Genomic DNA, 22,662 nt, shown 5'->3' with positions numbered 1-22,662 from the left:
TCAGTCCCAGCCTGTCCATAAAAACTCTGAAATAACTAAGGTTTTTCCCCCTCTTATTAAAAGACTAAGATAATTCATATTGGACTCACAAAAGAATAAAATGATTTTCAGTGCCTAGTTTTCATAAGTAAGTTGTTGCCTCCACAGCTATTTGTGAGCAACAAAATCTTTATTTTCCAAAATTAGGAAAAATAATATTAGGAAATAACTGTATGTGATTCTGGAGTTCCACATTTCCCCAGCACCTTGCAGGAGAGCTCCCTGTTCCACATCTGGACCTGCAGATGCTTTCTCGGTACCTATAAACTAACAATTAGTTGGCAACTTGCAATGCTGCCACTGCAACTGTGGGGTTGTGAGAAGAGCCTTGCAAAAATATTTATAATGGATATTTATAATTATTATATATAATATAAATTATAATATTATATGTAATTTATAATAACAGCTGCGAGCAGTTCCCGGCAGACAGATGTGAAAAGTGGCAGCACCCAGAAGGGAGCAGACGGGGCAGGACGGAGATGCTCATCCCCGGAACACGGGGCTGGTTCCACTAGATGGCACCCGGCGCCAGCACCGCGTTTTTGGGCGAGCAGAGGCAGCAGAGTCGGTGACACGAAGGAAAGAGAAGTGGAACAGATCCCCCTACACGTCCTCGCCCAGGGAAACTGCAGATCTCAGCCCTGTGCACACCATAAACCACGGGCCACTGAAAGCAGAATGAGTCAAAGCAGTGGGGGTTCCGACCCCGAAATCACCCAGAGGCTCTGAGAAAGCTGAAATAACAGAAGGGAGGTGCTAAATCTGTGTGATCTCTTTCTTCTACCTCGGGCTTATTTTAATTTTTAAATCAGATCCTTTGAATCCATGTCAGCGGCATCTATTAGTTGTCCCATACAGACCCAGTGTGAGGACTTGACCTTGACAACAGCTCTTGTGGAAAAACGTTGCAGTCCTGTGTAAAATACCATTTGGGAACATACGTACTGAGGACATTCCCAAATTGGTCTGTCAAACTTATTGAGAGCTCAAAATGAAATCTGGAAAACATTCCTGTGATCTCCTTTTGACTTCAGGCACAGCCTGAATCTGGAGAGTCTGCAGAACGTGACAAAAATAATTAGAAAATTCCCTTTAAAAAAACAATTTATGCTGGCAGATTAATGATATGTTATTTAAAAAGTGATGCCAGAGATTAGGTTAATTGGCTTCCTTATTAGTTAGCCTCGGCAGGGGAGTAGCAAGAGCATGAGCGGGTACAAATCCTAAATTGCCTGGCCTTCCCAATGAGGCAGATCACAGCTGAGGATGGGGAACAGGACACAGGGAGGGAGCACAGGAAAAGTGACACAGTCACAGCCTGTTTCCAGGAGTGAGTGCCTGCTGAGCAGGAGGGACACTGTGGAGGAGAGTGAGTTCCTCAGCAGTCCCTGCCTGGGCCACTGAGCTGGAGAGATGCCAAGGGCACAAACCAACAGGGTGTAAAGCTGTGCCTGCTTGCAGGAGAGGGAGAACTGAAAACTGTTTGTAAAAATGGCAAAGGGCTCGTTGCTCAGTATAGAATTTTATCACTCCTATTATTGGCAGGTGGAGGACAAGGATGGCTGCTTGTGGATGGCAAATTCAATCAGCACCAAAGAACCTGGAATGTCAAACTGAAGTGAACTTTGTGCTGTGTCAGTCTGCTGTGCCCTGCCTTCAACAACCTTCATCCAGAGATATCCATCAGAGCAATATTCCTGCGTTAAACAGGTGATGAAGAGGGTCTTATCCCATCATCCAACAGAAGCTCTACTTTCAGCTGACGTATTTCACCACATGTTACATCACCTTCACTGTTAACCTCCTAGACCTGTCCTCTCTGTTCATGCAGCACCCTAAAATACACACACAGCTCCAGAGGAAGGATAAATACCCATATTCCATGGGAATGGCAGTGCTGCCCTTTCCACCACTCGCATACACTATGATCACCTGGAAGGTCAATGGAATTGTCACTCCACAATATAGTTTACAATGCCTGTGCATTGTATCTAAAAGCCTAAACTCTGCAAACCACACCTTTAGCAATATGAGATTCAGGGATCCTTCTAGCCCTTCTTCAGCTCACAGTCTCCTGATCCACCAGCACACCATGCTGTGGGGACACAATGCCTGACACACCATGTGCCTTCTGGTGTGCTCTCACTTCCCAGATTTCCTCTTTATGCTGGAAACTTCTCCTCTGGCACATCCAACCCTTCAGTTTCCTGCACCACTCACTGCCCAACCAAACACAGAGAGCAAGGGGAGCCACAGCTGGGTGCACAATAGAGCTGAAGCTGGAGGGAACAAGGGGCTGGTTGTCAGGGACGAAGAAAGATCATGCAGTACTAGAGAACTGTGTGGACCACTGTATTGTTATTTTTTAGCCTTTCTAATACATGTTATGCATGACACTTCTATTTTTTCCACCTTTGTTTTGTCTGGAATAGAATTGTGCTGTCAGTCAAGGCTTTTTTGCTCTTAGCCAGGCTTGCTGCAGACACAAAGTTTATTTGCTCATGCTGTGTCTTCATCCTGTTGCTGAACACTTTCAGCCCACAAGCTACAGATACAAGCTCAGATACATTGGCAGAAAGATGGAGTTTTCAAAAATTAGGCATATTGGGTAAATTCCCAGAAAAAAACCCAGCCCAACCAACCAACACAAAACAAAACATAACCAAATCAAGCAAATTAAAACAAATCAAAACTAAAACAAACAAACAGAAAAAAATCACACACACAAAAAACCTTCCCCCACCCTTCAAAAATAAAAGGAAAGCAAAAAAAACAAAGAGCAGATTGCGGCAGGGAAGGGAAGAGACTGAAGAAGTCTGGAGTGTGTCACATGGACACTACAGCTTTAACAGGGTGAGAAATCTCCTAATTTCCATGTTCCAACCATACATGGGAACAATTTGACACCAAGCTCATGACTTTGTGGTGAGTGGATCACAAGATGCAAGCTGGAGGGAAGCAGGCTGCATAAGCTCCAGGACTCAAAGATATTAAATCATCAGTGGGTCTCTAGTACCCACTTTTTTGTACAAAGCGTTGTTTTCCTCTCGCTAAGTAGAAGACAAAGAAGTCATTTTAGCTTTGTTGTTGTTGGTTGAGGGTTTTGTTGAGTTGCAGGTTTTTTGTGGGTTGGTTTACTTGTTTTCTCCTGTTAACTTTTTGGTTTGTGTGTGGATGTGTGTAGAGTAGTGTGCTGAGACAAAGATAAGATTTTTATCCAGAAAATATGCTGAGAGATGTCTTAATATCTGTACTTCTCCACTGTTAAACCCATTGGTTACTGTACCAAAAAAAACTGAATTGGAAAGAGGGCAGGGGACTAAAAAATGCAGGTGTTACAATGTCTGATTTCTGGGCCTTTTGCCCTTAAGACGTCATAGCCCTGTTGAAAAATGAGTTTCCCTGAGGACTGCCTGGTGGCAATGCTGCTGATCCATGGTGCTCAGAGCAGTGGGAGCTGCCTGCAGAAAGCAGCAGGAAACACTGAGCACACAGGCACAGCCAGGACCCTGCCCTCTCCCAGGATAAGCCTCTGGAGGCAGAAATCAACAGGTCTTTAGGACATGTTCCAATGTTTTCCCGAGTCCCAACCCATTTAATACAGTGGTATTGGTGAGAGAAAGCAGATTGAAGCTGAAAGGGCAGGTTCACACTGAATATAATGAGAAACCTCCTGCCCATAAGGACGGTCAGGCAGAGTGACAGGTTTCCCAGTGAGGCTGTGCAATCCCCATCCCTGCAGGTTTTCAAAATCCAGCTGCATAAACCTCTGAGTAACCTGGTTTGAGCAGGAGGATGGACCTTGGAAGAGTGTTTCCAGCCTGAGTTACCTGCTGATCCTATAATCATCCTGCATACAAACCAGAACACTTTTTAAAATCTTGCATGTTTTGCCAGCAATTTCAAAGATCCAAAACACCTACTGTCTGTTTAGCCATAATGTATCAAAATGGCAACGAGAAGAATCTTGGCAAGTATTTAAATGAATCCTGTGCAGTGCAGTACAGAAATGGCAGAGCACAACTCCATTGTCCCTTTTTATCATTTCTGCACAGTTATCACCTTTAAAATACTTAAAACTCACTACCTGGCAGCAGCTTCCTGGCTTTTAGCTTCATATTTAGTGACAATGAATTGAGGAATTTTGCTGTGTTAAGTTATGCATTTCCATTGCTGCTATGGAAATGTCACCCTGAAATGCTCTGTTCCTACATACGACTCTGGTGTGGTGGCATCCCATTCCTGACCAGCTGGGCTTGGATTGCATATAGGAAAAGAATGTATCTGTTAAGGGAAAAGAAGGTAGAGACTAAGAGAAACCCTAAACCCTAAAGAAACAAGGCAGGTGACATGAGTGGTTGGGTGATAGAGTTGGAACCACAAGGACGGCAAAGACAGGGCATAAAAAGAGGGATTTGAAAAAACTGCAGCTAATCAAAGCTGAAGAATCAAAGAACCATAAAATAATTCAATGGTTTGGGTTGGAAGGGACCTTAAAATCATTCTGTTCCAACCCCCCTGCCCTGGGCAGGGACATTCCACCAGACCAGGTTGTTCAAACCCCACCCAACCTTACATCTGAACACTCCCAGGGTGGAGCAGCCAGGATTCCTCTGGGCATCCTGTGCCAGGCTGCATAACACTCAGAGGAAAGAATTTATTTCCAATGTACAGTCTAAACCTGCCCCTTTTCAGTTTGAAGCCTTGTCCTAACACTCCATGCCCTTGTAAGAAAGTCCCTCTCCAGCTCACTTCAGGCCCCCTTCAGGCACTGAAAGGCTGCAATAAAGTCTCCCCAGAGCCCTCTCCTCTCCAGTGCTCTGGTGAGTGGCCAGCCATGGCTCTCAGCCAGCACATCTATATTCTAGACAAAACCCCTGAAATCTGGAATATGAAATTCATGGAGTCTGACTCTCTGGAGAAAGCTGAGTACTTCTGTTTCCAGACTTCCTCATCTTTGGCACAGCACACAGCCTGGTGGAGGAGGCTGCAGCTGAAAGCCAGGCCATTGCAAAGGGCTGTCACAGGAAAGCATTTGCCACAATACACATTGTTCTGCAGGATTCTTAATGGCTGAGTTTTTAAATGAAGACATTGAAAAATTGCTTACCCATGAGGTATTTTGCTGAGGACATAATATGCTGTATATGAATGCTGATACACCTGCAAAACAAAATTAAGAAAAAAGACAACAACAAAAAAAGAAGAGATTAGTAACTGTCACCTGTGTTAATAGGGTGGTTTTTTTGTTTGTTTGTTTGTTTTGTTTTTTCCAAAAAATAACGTAGCATTTGTGGCTGAGAAGCTCTTCTAAACACTTCAAAATCTGTACTAGAAAAGAACAATGCATTAATCCACTTAAAGCTGTTGTGTGTTTTTCCTCCTGCACTTTATCCCGGTGTTGGGCACACCCAGATGCTCGGTGTCGTTGCCATGGCCACCAGGTCTTTGATTAAACTGGGGGCACACGGGCTCTGCAAAGGCTAAATATAGAACAGCCATTAATGAGGACACCTTGGTCAGCTGCAGACATTCTCCATCATTATAACTAGACACAAGGCATGGGGTTTGGGCCTTTTTTTTTTGCTTTATTTCCACATAAATAAAGCAGGGAGCAGTGCTGGGGGATATCAGGCCCTTGTCAGTCAGGAAATAAAACTCTATTGAGTCAAGGCATAAAGTTGACCTCATGTTTTTATGACCTGCTAAGTTGCATCTTCATATCAATCTGTGCTCTGTGGGCCTTGGGGAGGAGCTGGCCAGCTTGCACAGCAGCTCATCTCACAGGGAGCAGTTTATTACTTATTTTCTAAGCAGTAAATAATAACACCGGAGTCAAAGCCAGTGATTTAAGAGGTGGTGATTTTCCACTGGTGACAGCAGTCCCTTACAGTGATCAGGAGTCAGGGCACCAGTGTGAAAGGTCTAAATATGAATCATTTTATACAAATTTATACAGGGCATCACTTTTTGAAATTCTGTCCTGTTACTATATGCAACTAAATAAGTAAATTTCTTAGCAATCATTTAATTTGCCTTCTACTTAAATCTTTAAACCATTTGGCTGTCCAGCAGCTCTCAGAAAGCATCCTGTCCCAGAGGACAAAGGAGAAATTTCTTGAATACTTGCTTCACCAAGCAAGTTTGATCAAATTTTTTTCCTAGGCTACTCTGTTTTTGTACAAGTATTTTTTGCTTATGCCAAGAAACCATGAGATGTCCCGGATGGTGCTGCCAGTCCCAGCAGGGGCCATGCCAAGCACACCATTAGTATCACAAGTAAGCACGACTCAGTCCCTGCCACTTTGGAGGGCAAACCTGCCCTGTGGTGTCAGAACTGCCCTGCAGCTTCTGGGGTGTCAGGGAAGAGGCAGATAAACACAAGGCACATCAGTAAACACAAAGCACATCCTCCTGTAAATATCAAATCAAACTCCTCTGTTACAATTTGCAACCAAACACTGACTCCTTACACTACTGCATGAGCTCCCTGAAAAACAGGCACAGAGGTGAAAACACTGGATTTCTCCCTATGAAATGCAGAAACTGATGCTGGGTTGATGTGATTTCCTTCTTCCCTGTGCAATTCACTCCCTGCATTACAAGGACATCATGAGGTCACACCCCTAAATCCTGTCTCCTTTCAGGCATTCAGACCCATCAGGACTCTTCACAAAAGGTGATTCTCTGGTGTGTTGGTATCAGGGAAGGTCTTGGAATACCAGTGAATTCACCTCAAGCCAGCATTTATTTTAGTACAAGTGTCCTTTTTAGATTCACCTGTGTCAGATGATGTCAAATAAATTATCATTTTCTCATCCTCACCCAATCATACCAAAGAGCTCTTGAAATTTCTGATGCTGACACCTGAGACCCAGCTGATGCATGCACCCTTAGAGTTTACTCCAGCTTTGATGAAGTCCTAAAACTGATACAATTCCTTAAAGAAAAAGTACTGGAAGACTGAATCTGCCTACAGATCTGAAAAACCTGGTAATACATTGTCATTAAAGACTGAAACACATTTGTCTTCCAATATCCTGCCAGTAGCTTGGAGAAAATGATGTAGAAATGTAAATTCTGATCTGAGGCTGGGACAGCAGTTCAAGGTTATAAGCCATGCTGTGTTGTCAGATAGCAAAGACATAAGCCCCTCAAAATGAGTATGAGCAGATGCCTTCAGGGGAAAATTGAAAAATGTGGCAGGCTGGAAGGAAAGTAAACAGCAAGGGAAGTTTTGAACAGGGCACCTGCTGATGTCCTTGCTTGTGGTGCAGAGTCCTACAGCCCTGTTAGAGAGTTCAGAGATGTCTCAGAGGCATTAATGGAGACCGAGGCAAAGCAGTCTTCTCTTTGCCGAGAGAGCTTAGGACTGAGGAAAACAAAAGTTGCAGGACACTCAAAGAACTCTTTTATTTTCTGAATGTCATTTGTCATCATCTTGGGTCTTTGCCCGGACTCTAAAATATCTCACATCAGCTGTGCTGTAGCATACAGACTTCAAAGGCTTTCACCTGGCAGAGTTCACTCACAGGAGCAAAATTTTCAGATAAGTCCTTACAATGTGTAAGTTTGTTTACGTAAAAAAGATCTACTTGTATGAGCAGAGATTTCAGGATCAGACATCTACTATTAATATTACAGTTGTTAAGGACACAAGCACATGCAGCTCAAAAATCCCTCTCAGCTCAACTATTTCAAACCTATTTCGAAAATACTCTGCCAACAATGCTACTAAGCAGACAAAAATCCAAGTGAAAAATCACTTTATGTCTTTCTGAGAAATTAAATGGCAGCTTTCCTCTTAGATATGCAAACCAAATGAAGTTAACAGAACTTTTTTGAGAGGATGACTATGTTTGCTTAATATTCCTACTAAATATCCGCTGGGGTCAAGAGGAATTTGGTCATTCACTTAGCAGTAGTAAAACCCTGCAGCAGGGAAAAGTGCAGGGGAGGGATGACCATTCTTCCAAAATTCAAACTAAGCCTCAGAGAATAGAGAGTACTTAGAAGTTAGTATTCACTTCATTAAACCTGTCTGTTCCTGAGGCTTGGCCAACAAAAATATCTGCATAAACTCTGTGCTCCCCTTTTCTATCAAAGAGTGTGGTAAAAGCCATTGGCTGATTTGATGCTCTCAGCTCTGATTTTTAGCTGGATTCCAGAAGCTTTACAGCTCCTCTCAGCAGAGAGGCATATTTGGGGTTGTAAATTGTTTCCGTCTATAGACTCTGTGTGTCAAGCCATCCCACCAGCATAAGTCAGAACAGGTTTGAGAGTGCTCTAAAGGGTTCCGGGTATCACCACAATCAGGTCACAGAAGCTCCCACACCAGCTGTCACCAACAAGTGCTGTAAAAGTCATTATGACAAAACCACTGGGCCAGAAACCCTCTCCCACTGGGCTTCTCATCCCAGGTCACAGCACAGCTCTTGTTTACTTTCAATCTAAATTATGCTCTGCAACACGTGCGTGTTTACACTGAAATCATAAAGGGACTGAGAGACGGATCTCTCTGTTCCATTGATGTCTTGGAAAGGCAATTATCTCTCTAAAATTCAGAAGAATGCAGGGCTAATTATATGTGACAACACCTTGTTGTGAAGCCACTGACCTTGTTTTATGCAACCAACAGAAGGAATCTGGACCTGGTCAGATGGCAGCAGAAATGGAAACACTGCAGCACATGGAGCAGCACCGAAGGGCATGTGCCTCTCCCATGCCATCAAATTCCAAAGGAACAGGGGAATTGGGGTTCCAACAAGATACAGAAACACAACGGAGGAAGCAATTTCTGTGCTCTGTCACTACAGAACAAAGTATGGTGTGGATGGTGAAGTCTCCTTGGAAGCACTTGTTTAAGTGCTGTGAGGATACAGGTGCTTGTCCAACACAGCTTACTGAAATAGAAGCTATATAGTATTTAAGCACAGAGTGGATTTGGACTAATTTACTTACTAAGACTCTTCATTTACTTTAATTAGAATCCAGAGCTCTTGTTTTTGCCCCAGAGTAACTGCAGAAATATGTGACACATATCCAAGAAATTTGTGAAATGGGTTTTCAGCACCTTATGGCTGGTTTGAAAGACTGCACTACCTGCTGAGGGTTTATCACAAGCATCAGAAAAAATGAAAGGGTTTAGTTTACACTTCCATCTCCCCTGTCTGTCGGTTTCTGTCTCACTTTGTGGGCTGATGTCAGCACCAGCACCAGCAATAATCAACATTTATGGAAGGCTTTCTTTAATGTTTGCATGACAAGGTGCTGAATGAATACAAAGAAGAGGCACCTCATTTCGAGGAGGTTTATAAACAAAGAAAGGGGGGGAAAAGCCCTTGGAAGAAGCCTCCCCAAATCAGCCCACTCCACTCGTCTTCCTGCAGGCTTTTCTACCAAAACAGCTGATTTAGGGTCTTACCACCCAGCATATAAAACAGCTCATGGATTTGGGATTATACCCAGGTGGACTGGCTGCCATGAGCTCATGATTGTTACTTACTTGATAAATACAGGAATAAAGCATGCTCTGCATCCATTTTCTAAATGGCTCCATAGAGCCGCCTGGCCCTTCATGCAGTAGTATTATTTACATTAAAGAATTACCCAGAAAACTCACAAAAAAATCCCATAAAACTTAGAGCTCGCAAGGGACCAGTACAGGGCAGAGCAGAAGTGCAAGCTGTTTGCAGCTTGCAAGGCTAAATACAAAATTTCCAGTGCTTAGTGTCTTTCTTTTTCAGGAATCACACATTTAATCCAAAAAGCCATCCCAGTGCTCCCAAATAAAAATGAACACACCAAATAGTCACCAGAAAGAAAAGTGTACAACAGTTTGATAAAGCCTGAAAATAGCAAGAACATATTTTAATATCAATAATCATAAAGCACTCAGGATTTATCTGGGTAAAATTACTAATTTTTTTATTCTGTAACAAAAAAGTGTATCAACAAAAAATAGATCCCCTCAGGATTTTGAACAGACCCTGGTTTTCTCGAGAATGTATCTGCTTTTACACTGTGTAGTAAGACAGTAAAAATATATCACAAGTGGCTGGTGAAACAGGAACTGCCAGATCCATTAAAAGGGTTCCCCACAAAGAGTCTCTAAAAAGACATTTGCTGGAAATAGATTATACAGCCCATTTTCCTACTTATGCTATGAGCAGACAAGTCCCCAAATACACATGTGAATGTCAAACCAATTGAATAATTCCAAACATTTGACATAATTACATATTCCACCTTTCAAAATGGTCCTGGCGCCCTTAAATAGTAACTAACTCTGTGATGCAAAATATGCAGATAAAAGATGATTTGCCATTTGGCCTTTAGTATCTGTGATATTTAACCAGGCTCTGAAGCTGACAGATTAACAAGGAAAAGAAAATAAAGTAGAATGCAGGAGGGCTGCTGCTATGCATTGGCAAACAGCTCATGTATTTTGTACCTTGTTTTCTCACAATGGAGTGAAAGAGAGGGGAAAACAAGTCCAGGAAGAAAATACCAAGCAAACATTAGCCAGAGGTTGTGTTTCCTTCTCCTGCATGGACGTACCATGTGTGTAAAGGATACCACACTGCCACATGGATTCTTCTATTGGTCAGGGCCCAATAAGCAAATCTGATGTTCACAGGGTAACTGGATTGTTCATATAGCTCTTCCAGGAGAGAAAAGGATAATTATTTGACTAAAAAAATACCTTACTGCCATAATATGTTATGGTAGTCTGTGGAGGATTAAAGCAGGTTTCTGTACTTGTTTGCAGAATATTCTGTATCTTTTATGAAAGTCAACATTAAACACTGAATTTTTATTTGATGTGTCAACGTCATTTGCCTTGATCAAAATTCTTTTTGATACCACTGGTTCTGCTGAACTCTTCTGTTCTGTTGAGAAGAAATTCTTTTTTTGCCATTACACGTTGAACTGGCCCTCCAAAGGGATGAAAAATCCATTCCTGTACCTGATCATCAACTTCTGATTAATGTTTTGTTCATCTTTGTGCTTTCATTCTCCCTTCTATTTATGATTTAGAGCACAAGGGGTTACCTCTGGCTGAGGCATGGTTGGTTAATGGTCTTTTCAATTTTTCCCTCAGTGGAGAGAGAATGGTCAGCAGTGTTCTCCTCAGCCCAACTATTTTTGCAAAGGATTTTATTTTATTGCTAATAGGCACTCCACAGTAACCAGCTTAGAATTAGATTCTCTCAGAAACATCATGCTATCTTTTCCTTTTGTGTCACTGCAATAAAAAAGGAAAAACTACCGAGATCCATACTGGTATTTTGTACCCTGCACTCGCTGAATCTTGATTGCTTGCAAGAACAAAACAAATCAATAAAGCCGTATAATTTGAGGTGTCTTCAACATTCTCACCTTTCAGATTCATTGTGATACTGACCTATTTTGCTTTCTTCTGAGACAGCATATTCTCTTTTGTCCCTGCATTGAATTATCTCTTTATTCTTTATCCCTTCTCAGTGATGCACCTCCAGAACAGCCCCATGCTGTGTGTCAACCTGCTTGTACAGCCCTCTAAGGCACTCTGCCCATTTCTCCTTGTGCTTCTAATAAATTAGAAAACCCATAATGAAATGCTATCAACCAGCATTTCCTGAGTGTTGGTTCAGCTGGCAGCCAACAACCCACAGCTGTCACCAAACACCTGATTTGGGATGCTCTCACCCACTGTGCTGTATTAATTTACCATTTTTTGCAAAAGGAGGAAGATATACACTTGGGGAATGCATGCTTTAGAGTTGTAAAGGGAAGTAAACCTTTTTCTTGCAAAGAGGAGGGACGGATCCCACCCAGCAGTGTAACTGTGCCTGGGTGGGGTGACACAGCCAACACTAACCTGCCAGTGCCTCAGAGAGAGCCGGCAGGTCTGTGGCTCACCTCAGTCACACCAGAGAGGGTCAGGAGCTGCTCACTCATACCCAGTGTCACAGGAAATCAGCAACTGGGTGTCTCCAGAGCCAGGAAGAAACTTTAGCATTTGATTTGGAAGAAAAAAGTAAATACAAGGGCAGTGGATCACCAGGACATACCTCTATTTTGCAAATCTTTTAACCATTTAATCTCCTAAGACTGAAAATTAAATCATTGTCCTTGTTGTTTAAAGGACAACCAGGACAGTTCTCCAGCCATGCAGAGCTGTGAATGCCCTGCCACTCACACCAGAGAGGCTTCCTTGGAGAACAATCTCACATCAAGGTGACATCAGGGAGGGCCAACACATTCCTGCCATGGGGACATGTATTTTGGAAGCATTAATAATGCAAGCTGAAGCTGATTGTGGCGGGGTCATGCGCCACAGGCAGCACACACAGTTAGTATGTAAATCTCTCCCACAAACATACAGAGGCTGTGCTGGGATTAGAAACTGATTTTCAAGCACCAAATCAAAGGTCTCTGAAACATCAAAGCCAAGGAGTTACTCCTTGGCAAATAATCTCATCTCAAGTTTGCAAAACAACCGTAAATAAAGTGTGATGGCAACATCCACCACAGTAATGGATGGACTGCCGTGCTGGAAGAGAATGCTGCTAATTCACCTTCCACAAACTGATTATCTAGCTCAGTTGCTTCATGATAATAATTCTTTATTAAAAGATTAGTTTTCAAATTACACTTTTGAGAGCCTTGTACTGCTGACAAGGCCAAAAGGGAATTCTGAGGCCGGCTGGAGGATTTATGACTTTGTGGCGGCAGCGGAGTGGAGTGGATGCTCTTTTTTGTTACAAAAGCAGCTCCAGAAGCAGCTCAGGCCTCAGGTATTAACATACATCTCGTGTGCCAGCTCTCACCCCTCGGAGAGCATTAATCCAATCTGCCAACTGCTGCTGCACTCTAATACAGCTCTGCCCTGCCAAGCAATTACAAAAGGCTCCTTTTGCTCCCGAGCCACCTGTCCCTCACAGCGCTTCCCTGGCACCACAAAGCCCTTGCAGTCACTGCCTTAAAGGACAACTGCTCCATTTGCAACTGGTAAATAAAATGGGAGCTGCAAAGCACCCTGTAGGATTTTTGCACCAGCCTTTGTGTGCACTTGTTGATGCTCAAGTTATTGGGAATTAGCTGCAATGAAGCTGAAAAGAATTATGAATGAGGATTATCAATAATGAGCTCATTCTTTTGTTGATCTTTTTAAACTTTTATCAATATTCACATCACAGATATAAACTCCCAGGTTTCCTCTCCCACCCTCTCTGCAGAAACTTGGAAATGAGAATAAAATTACCTAGTACATAGTTGTGACTCTAACACACCAAACAATATATCTAAGGAAAAGAAGGAAAAGATGAACAAACATTATTATGTATTACGAGTTCAAAAGTAGCCTGAGGCTAAATAAAAGTTTCAGAAGGAGATAGCAATTATCCCTAATTTAGAAAACATAGCACACACCTTCAGATCCATACAGACACACCCACAGAAACACACAGCCATTATTCCCTAGGAATATTTGGGATCATAATAATCACTGTTTTGGCCCAGACCCAAAGTCCCTCCAGCTCACTACCCTGGCTCAGTAGCCCAAAGCCAATTCAGACAGAAGACTAGAGCTATCTGATTTACAGACATCCTTTCCCAGAATAACTTCCTCAGGCTCTTGCACTTTGCAGCTTGGAGTGCCTCTCTTTGCAGCTGTCTACCTTGAGGGATGTCCCTGCCACTGACCTCTCCAGCCATTCTTTACAAGCATTTACCCTTTTTGCACCTACAAACTCATGCAGCAGCTCCCTTTTCCCAGACAATGGTGCCAAAAGCTTGTGTGGGGTATGATTCCTCTCAGGAGCCTTTGATGTTTATTTTAGCCTTAGAATTACACCCTGAATTACTGTTTATAGAGGCAGCCCAGGAGAGCTGGTGGAGATGGGAGTTTACAGGGTTCACATCCACGTTCCCTTGGCTGACTCTCACCTTCACTGTCTTTGGAGTTGCAAGTCTGGAGGCTGAAGGACAGCATGAGAAATCAGTGCTTAATACAGCTTTTAATGAAACATTAGATAATGCCTTCTTTCAAAGAAACATTTCTTGAATGTTTTGTTCTGTCTTGAAGTCAGTGTGAGGACACTGTGGAAATATTCTAAAAGCCTCTTTTTTGTGGAGTTTACAATGCAAATGGTAAAGCTTTGTAGCAATTATGTGAGAACCAAGCCATGAAAATGTGCTGAATGCTTAGTGTATCTGTTTAATTGATTCATTTTTAAATAATTCACTTTAGAGGCAGAAATTAGCAACTACAGAAGCACAGCATATGTTCTTTCTATTAAAATTTACTATTAGCATGTAAAAATTTCTTTTTCTGCTGTAGCAGCTGAGAATGTGAATACTACAAAGAAGTTACCACTGGCATTGAATTTTTTTAAGTTGGTCCTAGACTCAGGGCACTTTTAGAAGACTCAAAGAAAAGAAGCTGAAGCAAGAAAGATGAGCCTGTCAGAAAACATTAGAGAGCAACAGTTTAAAAGCAGTGAAGTGGATGTGAAAGAAATGAAAATATTCAGTTGTATGCTGGGAACCTTGGTCAAAACTCCTCTCCCTGTTCAGTGAAAGATTCATTTTCCAGTTCCATACGAGATCAGAAAGCTCAGAGCTGTATCTCAATGTACACTCTGATCTAATTCACTGGAGGAGACAATTCTATATCCTGACATGAAGAAAACAAACTGAAATCACATAGAAGGCAGGAAGACATTTTATGTGTTTTCTTTGTGATGCTGTGGGCAACTTCCACGGGGTAAATGGTCTGTGGTGATGATGAGCATCTCTTTGGGAAGCAGGGGGAGAGCAGAGGGGACAGGAAGGAGCACAGAACCTGCTCTGCTCCTTGCCTGCTGCAGAGCCCTTCACAGCACTGCCATCAACAGCATCACTCTTCCACTCCAGCACACAAAAACATGAGGACTCAGGCATTTAAAGACATCTAAAGCCCTATGATTCCTCTCCCTTTTCAAGAAAAAGCTTCTTTTGAGCAGAGAATAGAAGAAAAAAGAAGATTCCATTTTCAAATCTGGGTCACTAGCTGCCCAAGGAGGAACATTAATTATTGTTTTTAACATGGAGCTGGTAAAAGCAGAGTTCTGCCTGCAGTTAAAGAGATAAAAGACATTTGTTCAGAGTAAATACAGAGAGCCACACACTCCTTGGATTTAGGCATGTAACTTGGCTAAAGAGGAGAACATTTGCGTCAGAAGATTTGCATTTCTGAGTACAGGAACTTCACCGGGGTCCCCTGCATAGTAAGAGCTGTTTTTCCAGAAGAGGGCACTAAATATGTATTTTTTTACTATTTCAGTGATTAAAAATTAAAAAAATAAAAAGGACTGGAAATCAGAATAATGAGATTATAGACTGCTTCATATGTTTCTGCAGAGACACCAGAATTAAATTCTAGTTTTGTTTTCTGAAGCTTTTAAAATCTCTGTTGTTTTCTCATTTTGTATTCTATTCCTAATATAGTTCTTTCCTTAACATTTTAAAATAACCATCTACACTTATTATGATCCAGCACAAATCAGAATGTCCATTGCCCCTAAAAACTTAGGAAGCAAATTTATGCTAAAAAGCAGGAACTCATCTCTAATGTAATTCTGAAGCCTCTCTGTGTTGCAAGGAATCTAATTATTTGTTAGATTTTATTTTTTTTCCAATAATTTTCATACTGGTATTTATTTCCTTCCTTGTAAAGCAAAGTTACCCCATGTTTTACTAAGACAGATTCCCATACAAGTGCAATTATTTTACTGCTGTCCATCTGATTTTGACCATCTAGGAAACCTTGTACATTAACATATGAAGGCTTTATTCAAAAACAAGCTGCAATTTATTTTTAAGACATTTTGTGAATCTTATTAGGACGTTAATCTCTATCAGTTTGGTCAAGTTAGCTCATCTATACACTCAGAAAAAAAAGCAGAATGAGAAATATAACCTTATGCAAGCTAAGAAAAGTTAGTTATTTTTGTGTTTTGCCTTGAGGCTTTTTTATTTTTGCTTCCCTGCTTGATGAAAGTCTCATTTACTAAAGAAAATATTTACAGAGGAAGACTGCTGATAGCTAATACTGATACATAATACACCTATGTACTTTGGCATGACAGGCTAATTATTTCTGAGTTTTGATGCTCCTCTAGGCTTCCCTGGAACTGTGGATTTGCTTTTCAGTTTACTGATGTGTATCTGTGCCTGTGAATAAATGCAGGATGGAGTTTATTGGCCTTTGCTACATAAGCAAGGCTGTCCAACTTAGTATGAGAAACAATTTTGCACTCAGTCAGGTTTGTGCAATTTCTGTTGAAGTCTCCCAGCTCAATTCAGGAGGCTTCAGGTTTAGTTCTAATTCAATTTATCTGCATTATTAGGAGAACAGCAAGGGTTTAAACCATTGTTTTTAATAGAAAAGCAGTTAAAGCTCAGCAGCTGAAGCCAGCAGACTCAGTTTTAATGCTCTGCATTTCATGGAGAGTACTTTGTTGTAATGATCAGACTCAGCAGTCCCTGGAGGGGAAAGAATGGAGACTTAGTAAGAAGCTGGTGTTTGAGGCAGTTTTACCAAAACCACTGCTATGCAGGGATCAGGCACCAGCAAAACTAGAATGTGGGGATGGAGGAGTGAGGCTGTGCTGAGCTTTGCTTCCCAGCTCAGGCAAACACATCATGTTGTGTTTTATGAATGCACCCAGACCGTCATCTCAGAAGCACAGAATTCCCCCTGGAAACATCCCCCAAAGCCAGGGAGAAATAGAGGTAAAAATCTGGTGTTCAAGGTGGTTTCATTGCTGGCCCATGAAGGAGCTGCTGGCCCTAAGTCACCACAGTGGCTGCCAATGATAAATCATAGAATGCTTTGGGTTGGAAGATCATCCAGTTGCAACCTCTCTGATATGAGACACCTAGACCAGGTTCCTTCAATGCTGAGATGATCCCACTCTAAGAATGCCCGCTGAGTACGAGGAGAGTACCCGTTCTTGGCATTTTAGAGGTGGAAACGTATTTTCCAAGTATAATAGACACAAGCAGCCCCTACCCAGCCATTCCTCCTTGCTGACACACAGTGCCTGTCCTTTCCCTTCTACTAAGAATGGAAAACAAAGACAAAGTATGCAGACTTGGGATGTGTCTTTTCATTGCACTTTTTTTTTACCCATTTCTACTGAGTTACAATGACAGCCCCTTAATTTTAAATAGGAACCCATTTCCCCATGGCTCAAGGATCCAAATTACCAAAATGTCCCTACAGTATATTTGTTTAGGTTCTTAAGCCCCCATTAACTTCTTGTTTAAACTGGTTTTTTTTCTCATTAAATCAAGCTATTCCAAAGCAGAAGAATTGCTGTCAAAAGCAAAGAACCATTCAAGCTACATAAAGGAGCACAGTTTCTGCTGGAACTTTGTCAGGATTTCAAATGAACCATGAGGGTCCTCCAAACCAAATAAAGAAAAGGTTTGACTTGTTTTCTTCCTCTGTGCAAGTCCCAAACTGGCCCTGAAATTAGTTTCTGTAGTTTCTCCCTCAAAAGAAAACTCTAGGATTAAACGTGTCGGTAATTATTGCTCCACTGGTCTATAACTGTGTCCAAAAATTTCTATTTTAAACAAATAATGGGACAGAAACTGGACGAGTGCTGACTGCTGAGCAGGAAGAACAAATATTCTCACCATTTGATAACACGTTTATTACTCAATTAAAGTGAGTATCCACCCTCTTATAGTAAGAACTTTTAATTTTGTTAGCATGTGCTGCAGAGAAGATTTGGCATCCAAAGGGCCCTGCTGCTGAAGGCACGACTGAGGACACCTGAGAAGGCAGAGTTTGCACAACTCTGTAATAGAGTTTTAAAAACCCATGAATCCCCAGAGAGTTGTGTGGCAAACTTCCCTCTCTCTCTGTGCCACTGCAGATATTAAATATTAATTAGCCTGAAACAATTAATGATACCAAGACACGACAGCATGTTGGTACATCTGACAGAGATATTGCTACTTCTGCCTGAGCTGAGATTCAGTGGTGTCCTGGGTTGTAGTGTAGGATGTACACAAAGTATTTATTCTATCACCATCTTCATGAACTGTTAAACCAAGTGGGGCAGTGTCTTCCCAGGCCCCCTTCCTTTGGGCTGTCTTCTGTTAATGGCCCATCAATGCCTTGCCCATGACTCACAGGTAACTCCCTCCAGGGGTTATCTCTGTTTAATGGGCCATCAAGGACCCACTTCACAACTCATCATCCCATTGTGAGATGCTCCGCCCAGGGGGAGGAGCCAAGCATTCTCACCTGGATATAATCTGGGATTTGGGACAGTACAAGCAGCCCTTACCTACTGAATTCCCAGAGGACCAGAGCTACCAGACCTTTCTACAGGATCACTGCTTCAGGAAGAGCACCTCATCTGGGCTGCTTCCACCATCCTGCTCAAGTTGTATTCTGACTCTGTCAGTGGTCTTTTGTGCTATTGCATTTATTTTATTTTACTTTTTTACCTTTCTTCTCCTTAAATTGTATTTCTGACTTGGACCCTCTGACTCGTTTTGCTTTCAAACCACGACAAGTGGTAGGAGGACCTCCCAGCTGCTGAGGTTTCCTGTGTTAGCGGCTTTGGTTTACTCAGTGAAAGCTGACCATGGAGAGCTGATCTCCTGGCTTAGATAGACTCCCTCAGGTTGGACAGAAAAGCAAATGGGAGTGTGGAAATGTTTTTGAATCCACCTTTTCTGATGCTTTTGAGAATCCTGTTTTGTCTGTCTTGTAGAAAACAGCAGATGAGGGAATTTGTTCATGGTGGGTTTGAGATTGGAAAAGATAAGACTGTCTTTCACAAAGACCAGATTCATAACTGAAAGCTACCACAACAATCTCCTTTTAAAATAAAATATTGCCTCTAAATGTTGTCAAAAAGTAGCTGCTGCTTCAGCTTCAAATCCAAAGTAAACTATCACCCACAAAATTAACCTCTTCTGTGCTTTTAGCAAATTCTTATTAATGCAACACTTCTGGACACACAGGCCTTAGCTTTAGTCATGTAAATATTGCTGGAGCACTGCTGTTCTACCACAAAGAGGTTAAACAGCACTTATCAAACAAGGTTATTCACACTACTGATCTTGGCTGTGAAAATAATATCACTCAAAACAGGATCTTTAAGAAGAAAGAGAAGGAAAGGTGGTCCCCACCTTCAGCCCTGAAGCCCCAGAACAATCTCATTGAAAGCCCACACAAGCACATACATAAAAATGCTGCCCTTTTCAGAAGCTGTGAGCAATTTATTGGAGTATTAAAGTTTAGCTGAATGATATTAATAGTATTTATTCTGTGGGAAGTAACTGAAGATGTTGCTTTCCTGAAAATTTAGCAAATTATTTGATGAGCGTCTGGCCTGTGTGTTTCTACTAATTCATTAATAGCTTTACTTCTGCTCATTAAAAAAGCACTGAATGACTACAGTCACACAGCTCATTCTTCATTCACAACTACATTCATACAGTTGGTGAATTGAGAAAAGAGAAGATACTCTGCCTGAAGATACACACACACACAGATGTAATAGCAGGAATATTTTAACTAATATAAACAGCATTTGGATTGAGTCATTTTCTTCTTTTTATTTAGTGATTTATCCTAATACATTATTTATCCTAATAGCAGTAACTATTTCTCACAAGTATATGAAGTTACAGGGCTTTAGGCTTGAAAATGTTGGAAAAAATAATTTTAGCCCCCAGCCTTTGATATAAGTGAACAATGCCCTCATGTTGTGCAGCTTTCCATAGAGGAGTCCTTCTGATTTATGAACAACAATGATTCAAAACTGTATTCACATTAAAAAGAGGATATGAAAAACCATAAACAGAAGCTTTTTACCTCAAAATGGCTCCCTCAAAAACTAATAATTTACAACTAATACAAAAAATTAAACAACGATCAATAAAATAGCATTATTTTATGACAAATATTCTATCTCTGCTCACTTTATCATGAAATCACTAAACATTTTCAGTGTTTCTGAAAACAACATTGGGTGAGAATGAAAAAAATAAACTTGAAATATATTTATTGCCATAGCAAGAAAACAGATTTATGTAAGCCTATTTCTAGGCCTGGAAATTCATTTCAATTAAGCAATAAATATCATGACTACAGTCTGAGCAGTATTACTGATGATAGTTATGACAGTGTTCAATTTTCAGAGGTATATTTATCATAATAATGTTTATCACCTAGCTCAAAAGGATGTTGTGAGGATTCATTAATATTTATATCTATTAGTGTTTTGGAAATAACAAGCATTATATTATTTTAATTTTTACACAACTAATTAAATTATTACAAGGCTGTAATTGGACCATAAGTACAAAATCTATTAATTCCACATAAAACCCAGACTTGGAGAAATAATAAAAAATAGTAACAACAACAATAGTAATATGTTGCTTTCTATAAATAATACTTTTTTTTTTACTTCATTCACATGCTAAATACCAAGTCTAAGGTTTGGTCTGGGTTTTTCTGAGCTCTCTTAGGTCCCACCACTCATGTTAGAGATACAGGCAGGGAGAACAGAAATACTGAACTCACCACATGAACAAGGCTAGAAAATAATAATGGAGTTTGTTCTAATTACAACAATTATCAATTCTTTCCAGCCTTTTGGATTAAAAAAGAGCATTTATTTTACTGGAAAATAGGTAACAGCATCTGTTGTATCAGCTGCAAGAGCCCTGACTCTCCAGAAGCCTTTGCAGTTTGCTCTGTGCTAACCAGCCAGGATTTCTAAGTGTAATTGCCCTTAACTGGAACAAACACATTAATGGGTTGGTAAAATTGGAGACAAAAGAGCAAAAACTTTCAAGAAAAATCTTGGCAGCTTTAATTTCTCTCTTGCATGATGACAATACTGATTCCTAATAAAGGCAATTGAATATTCACTATATTAGTGAATATTTATGAATTAACATGTCACTGTGCCACTCCAGAAAATAAGTTTTCTCATATATTTCCTCTGTTTCTTTTATTGCATTACACAACTCCACTGGTAACTGACTGACACAGAAGCTGCAGAAGCTTCAGTTACTCCTCTTTACTCGTACCTCAACCACAGAAATGCCACGAGATTTAAGGGTTGGTTTGTCACTTGGCTATTTCGGAACCCCCTTTTGGAGCCCAGGGGTACCCAGAGAGGTTGTTCCAGCCCCAAGAGCTGTGTGTGTCTCCCCAGGAGGCCCATGGGGAGCACAGGACTTGTCCAAAAGTGCTGATGGAGCCACGAGCTGGGCAAGTGTCCCTGGCCAGAGACAGCTCCACATCCCTTCTGCTGAGCTGCTGTGGCCACAGCCCATCTGCTCAGGTGTTTTGGGGTTATTAAACCCCATATCAGAGCCCCACACACTTGCTTTGGTGAAGGATGATTTGAAATCAGAGTTTCTCCATGGAGGTGTTTGTTCCCCAATGCTTTCCCAAAATTTCAATCTGCCCTTTTGGCCTCAGGTTGAATCTTGTTTTGGCACAAAGAAACTAAAAACAAACAGGAGAAAAAGTGTGGGAGTGTTTTAAGACAAAGAAGCTTGGTGCCTTTCCTGTGACCTTTCCAGAAAAAGAACAAATCTTCTGTGTTCAAGGTTAGAAAAGCTCCCTATTAGCACAAGGCTTACCCAGAATATTGCTGCCTGAAAGATTAAACTTCTGTAAATACAAGCACCACAAAAAAAGCATTTACAATGAAACCTGACAGCCAGACTGGCCACACTGTACCCACACCAGCCTCACAGCTGTCTGCCAAGCTTCCTGGCAGAAGTATATTTTAAGGAACATGCTTTAATCCATTATCCTTTAAAATGATGAAGTGATACAACAGGAAAAAAGCACATTAGCTGCCTCAGTATCTTTGGAAAATAAGTGTCTGGCAGTTCAGTGCTGGGGTATTCCAGTGTGGGGTGCACTGCTGTCACCCAGACCAACACTGAGCAGAGATGCTTTTGTGAAAATAAATAGAAAAATATAGAAGCAGCTATTACTGGAAGGAAATGACTTTGTGGTACTTTTCTTAAAAATATTCTGCTTCATTGGAGTGACACATTGTGCTCTTCTATTTTGATGTTTATTCCTGGCTGGTATTAAACCAGAGGCTGAATCCATTCATTTCAGAATTCAGACAAATGATTGATTCATACTATGCATATTAAAATATTATATACATATGTAAAAGAAGCACAACTCTACCGTGTAAAAAAAAAAAAAAAAAAAAAAGAAGATGAAAATATCTATAGTCACAAACAATTAAAAGGCAGCACATCACACTTTCAAATGCCAAAAAAATAAGAAACAATTTCTGACAGCTACAAAATAAGTACGCCATAATTCCAAGAAGCTCTTTTTTTGAAATTGTAGAATTAAACTTTAAAGACATGTCCTCTGCCAATACATCTCCTGAAATTTCCTTTTGACTTTGCAACAAGGACAACTGCCCAAGGCTTTGCTAATCAATTTCTTGTGTTGCAGAAAACAGCATCATTTGAATTTTGTCCAAGAATACAGTTTGAAATGCAGAAAATGGGAAGAGCTAACTAACATGCAATTATTTGTAGCCACAGTCTGCATATCAAGGGAGAAGG

General features: G+C 41.1%; 1 protein-coding gene across 3 annotated transcripts in view; it reads right to left on the bottom strand.

Moving 5' to 3' along the window:
- The window catches only part of DPP6 (dipeptidyl peptidase like 6), a 399,855-nt gene that overhangs the window by 108,648 nt on the left and 268,545 nt on the right, over positions 1 to 22,662 (bottom strand). For all 3 annotated transcript variants that reach the window (XM_083881406.1, XM_083881408.1, XM_083881407.1), the window contains exon 6: positions 5,153 to 5,205. In XM_083881406.1, coding sequence (XP_083737532.1) covers positions 5,153 to 5,205 — 53 coding nt within the window. The remainder of the gene's footprint in view (positions 1 to 5,152; positions 5,206 to 22,662) is intronic.

Source organism: Zosterops lateralis (genome assembly GCF_965231275.1).
Source record: "Zosterops lateralis genome assembly, chromosome: 1".
NCBI classification, from domain to species: domain Eukaryota; kingdom Metazoa; phylum Chordata; class Aves; order Passeriformes; family Zosteropidae; genus Zosterops; species Zosterops lateralis.
This window is presented reverse-complemented; position numbering and strand designations above follow the sequence as displayed.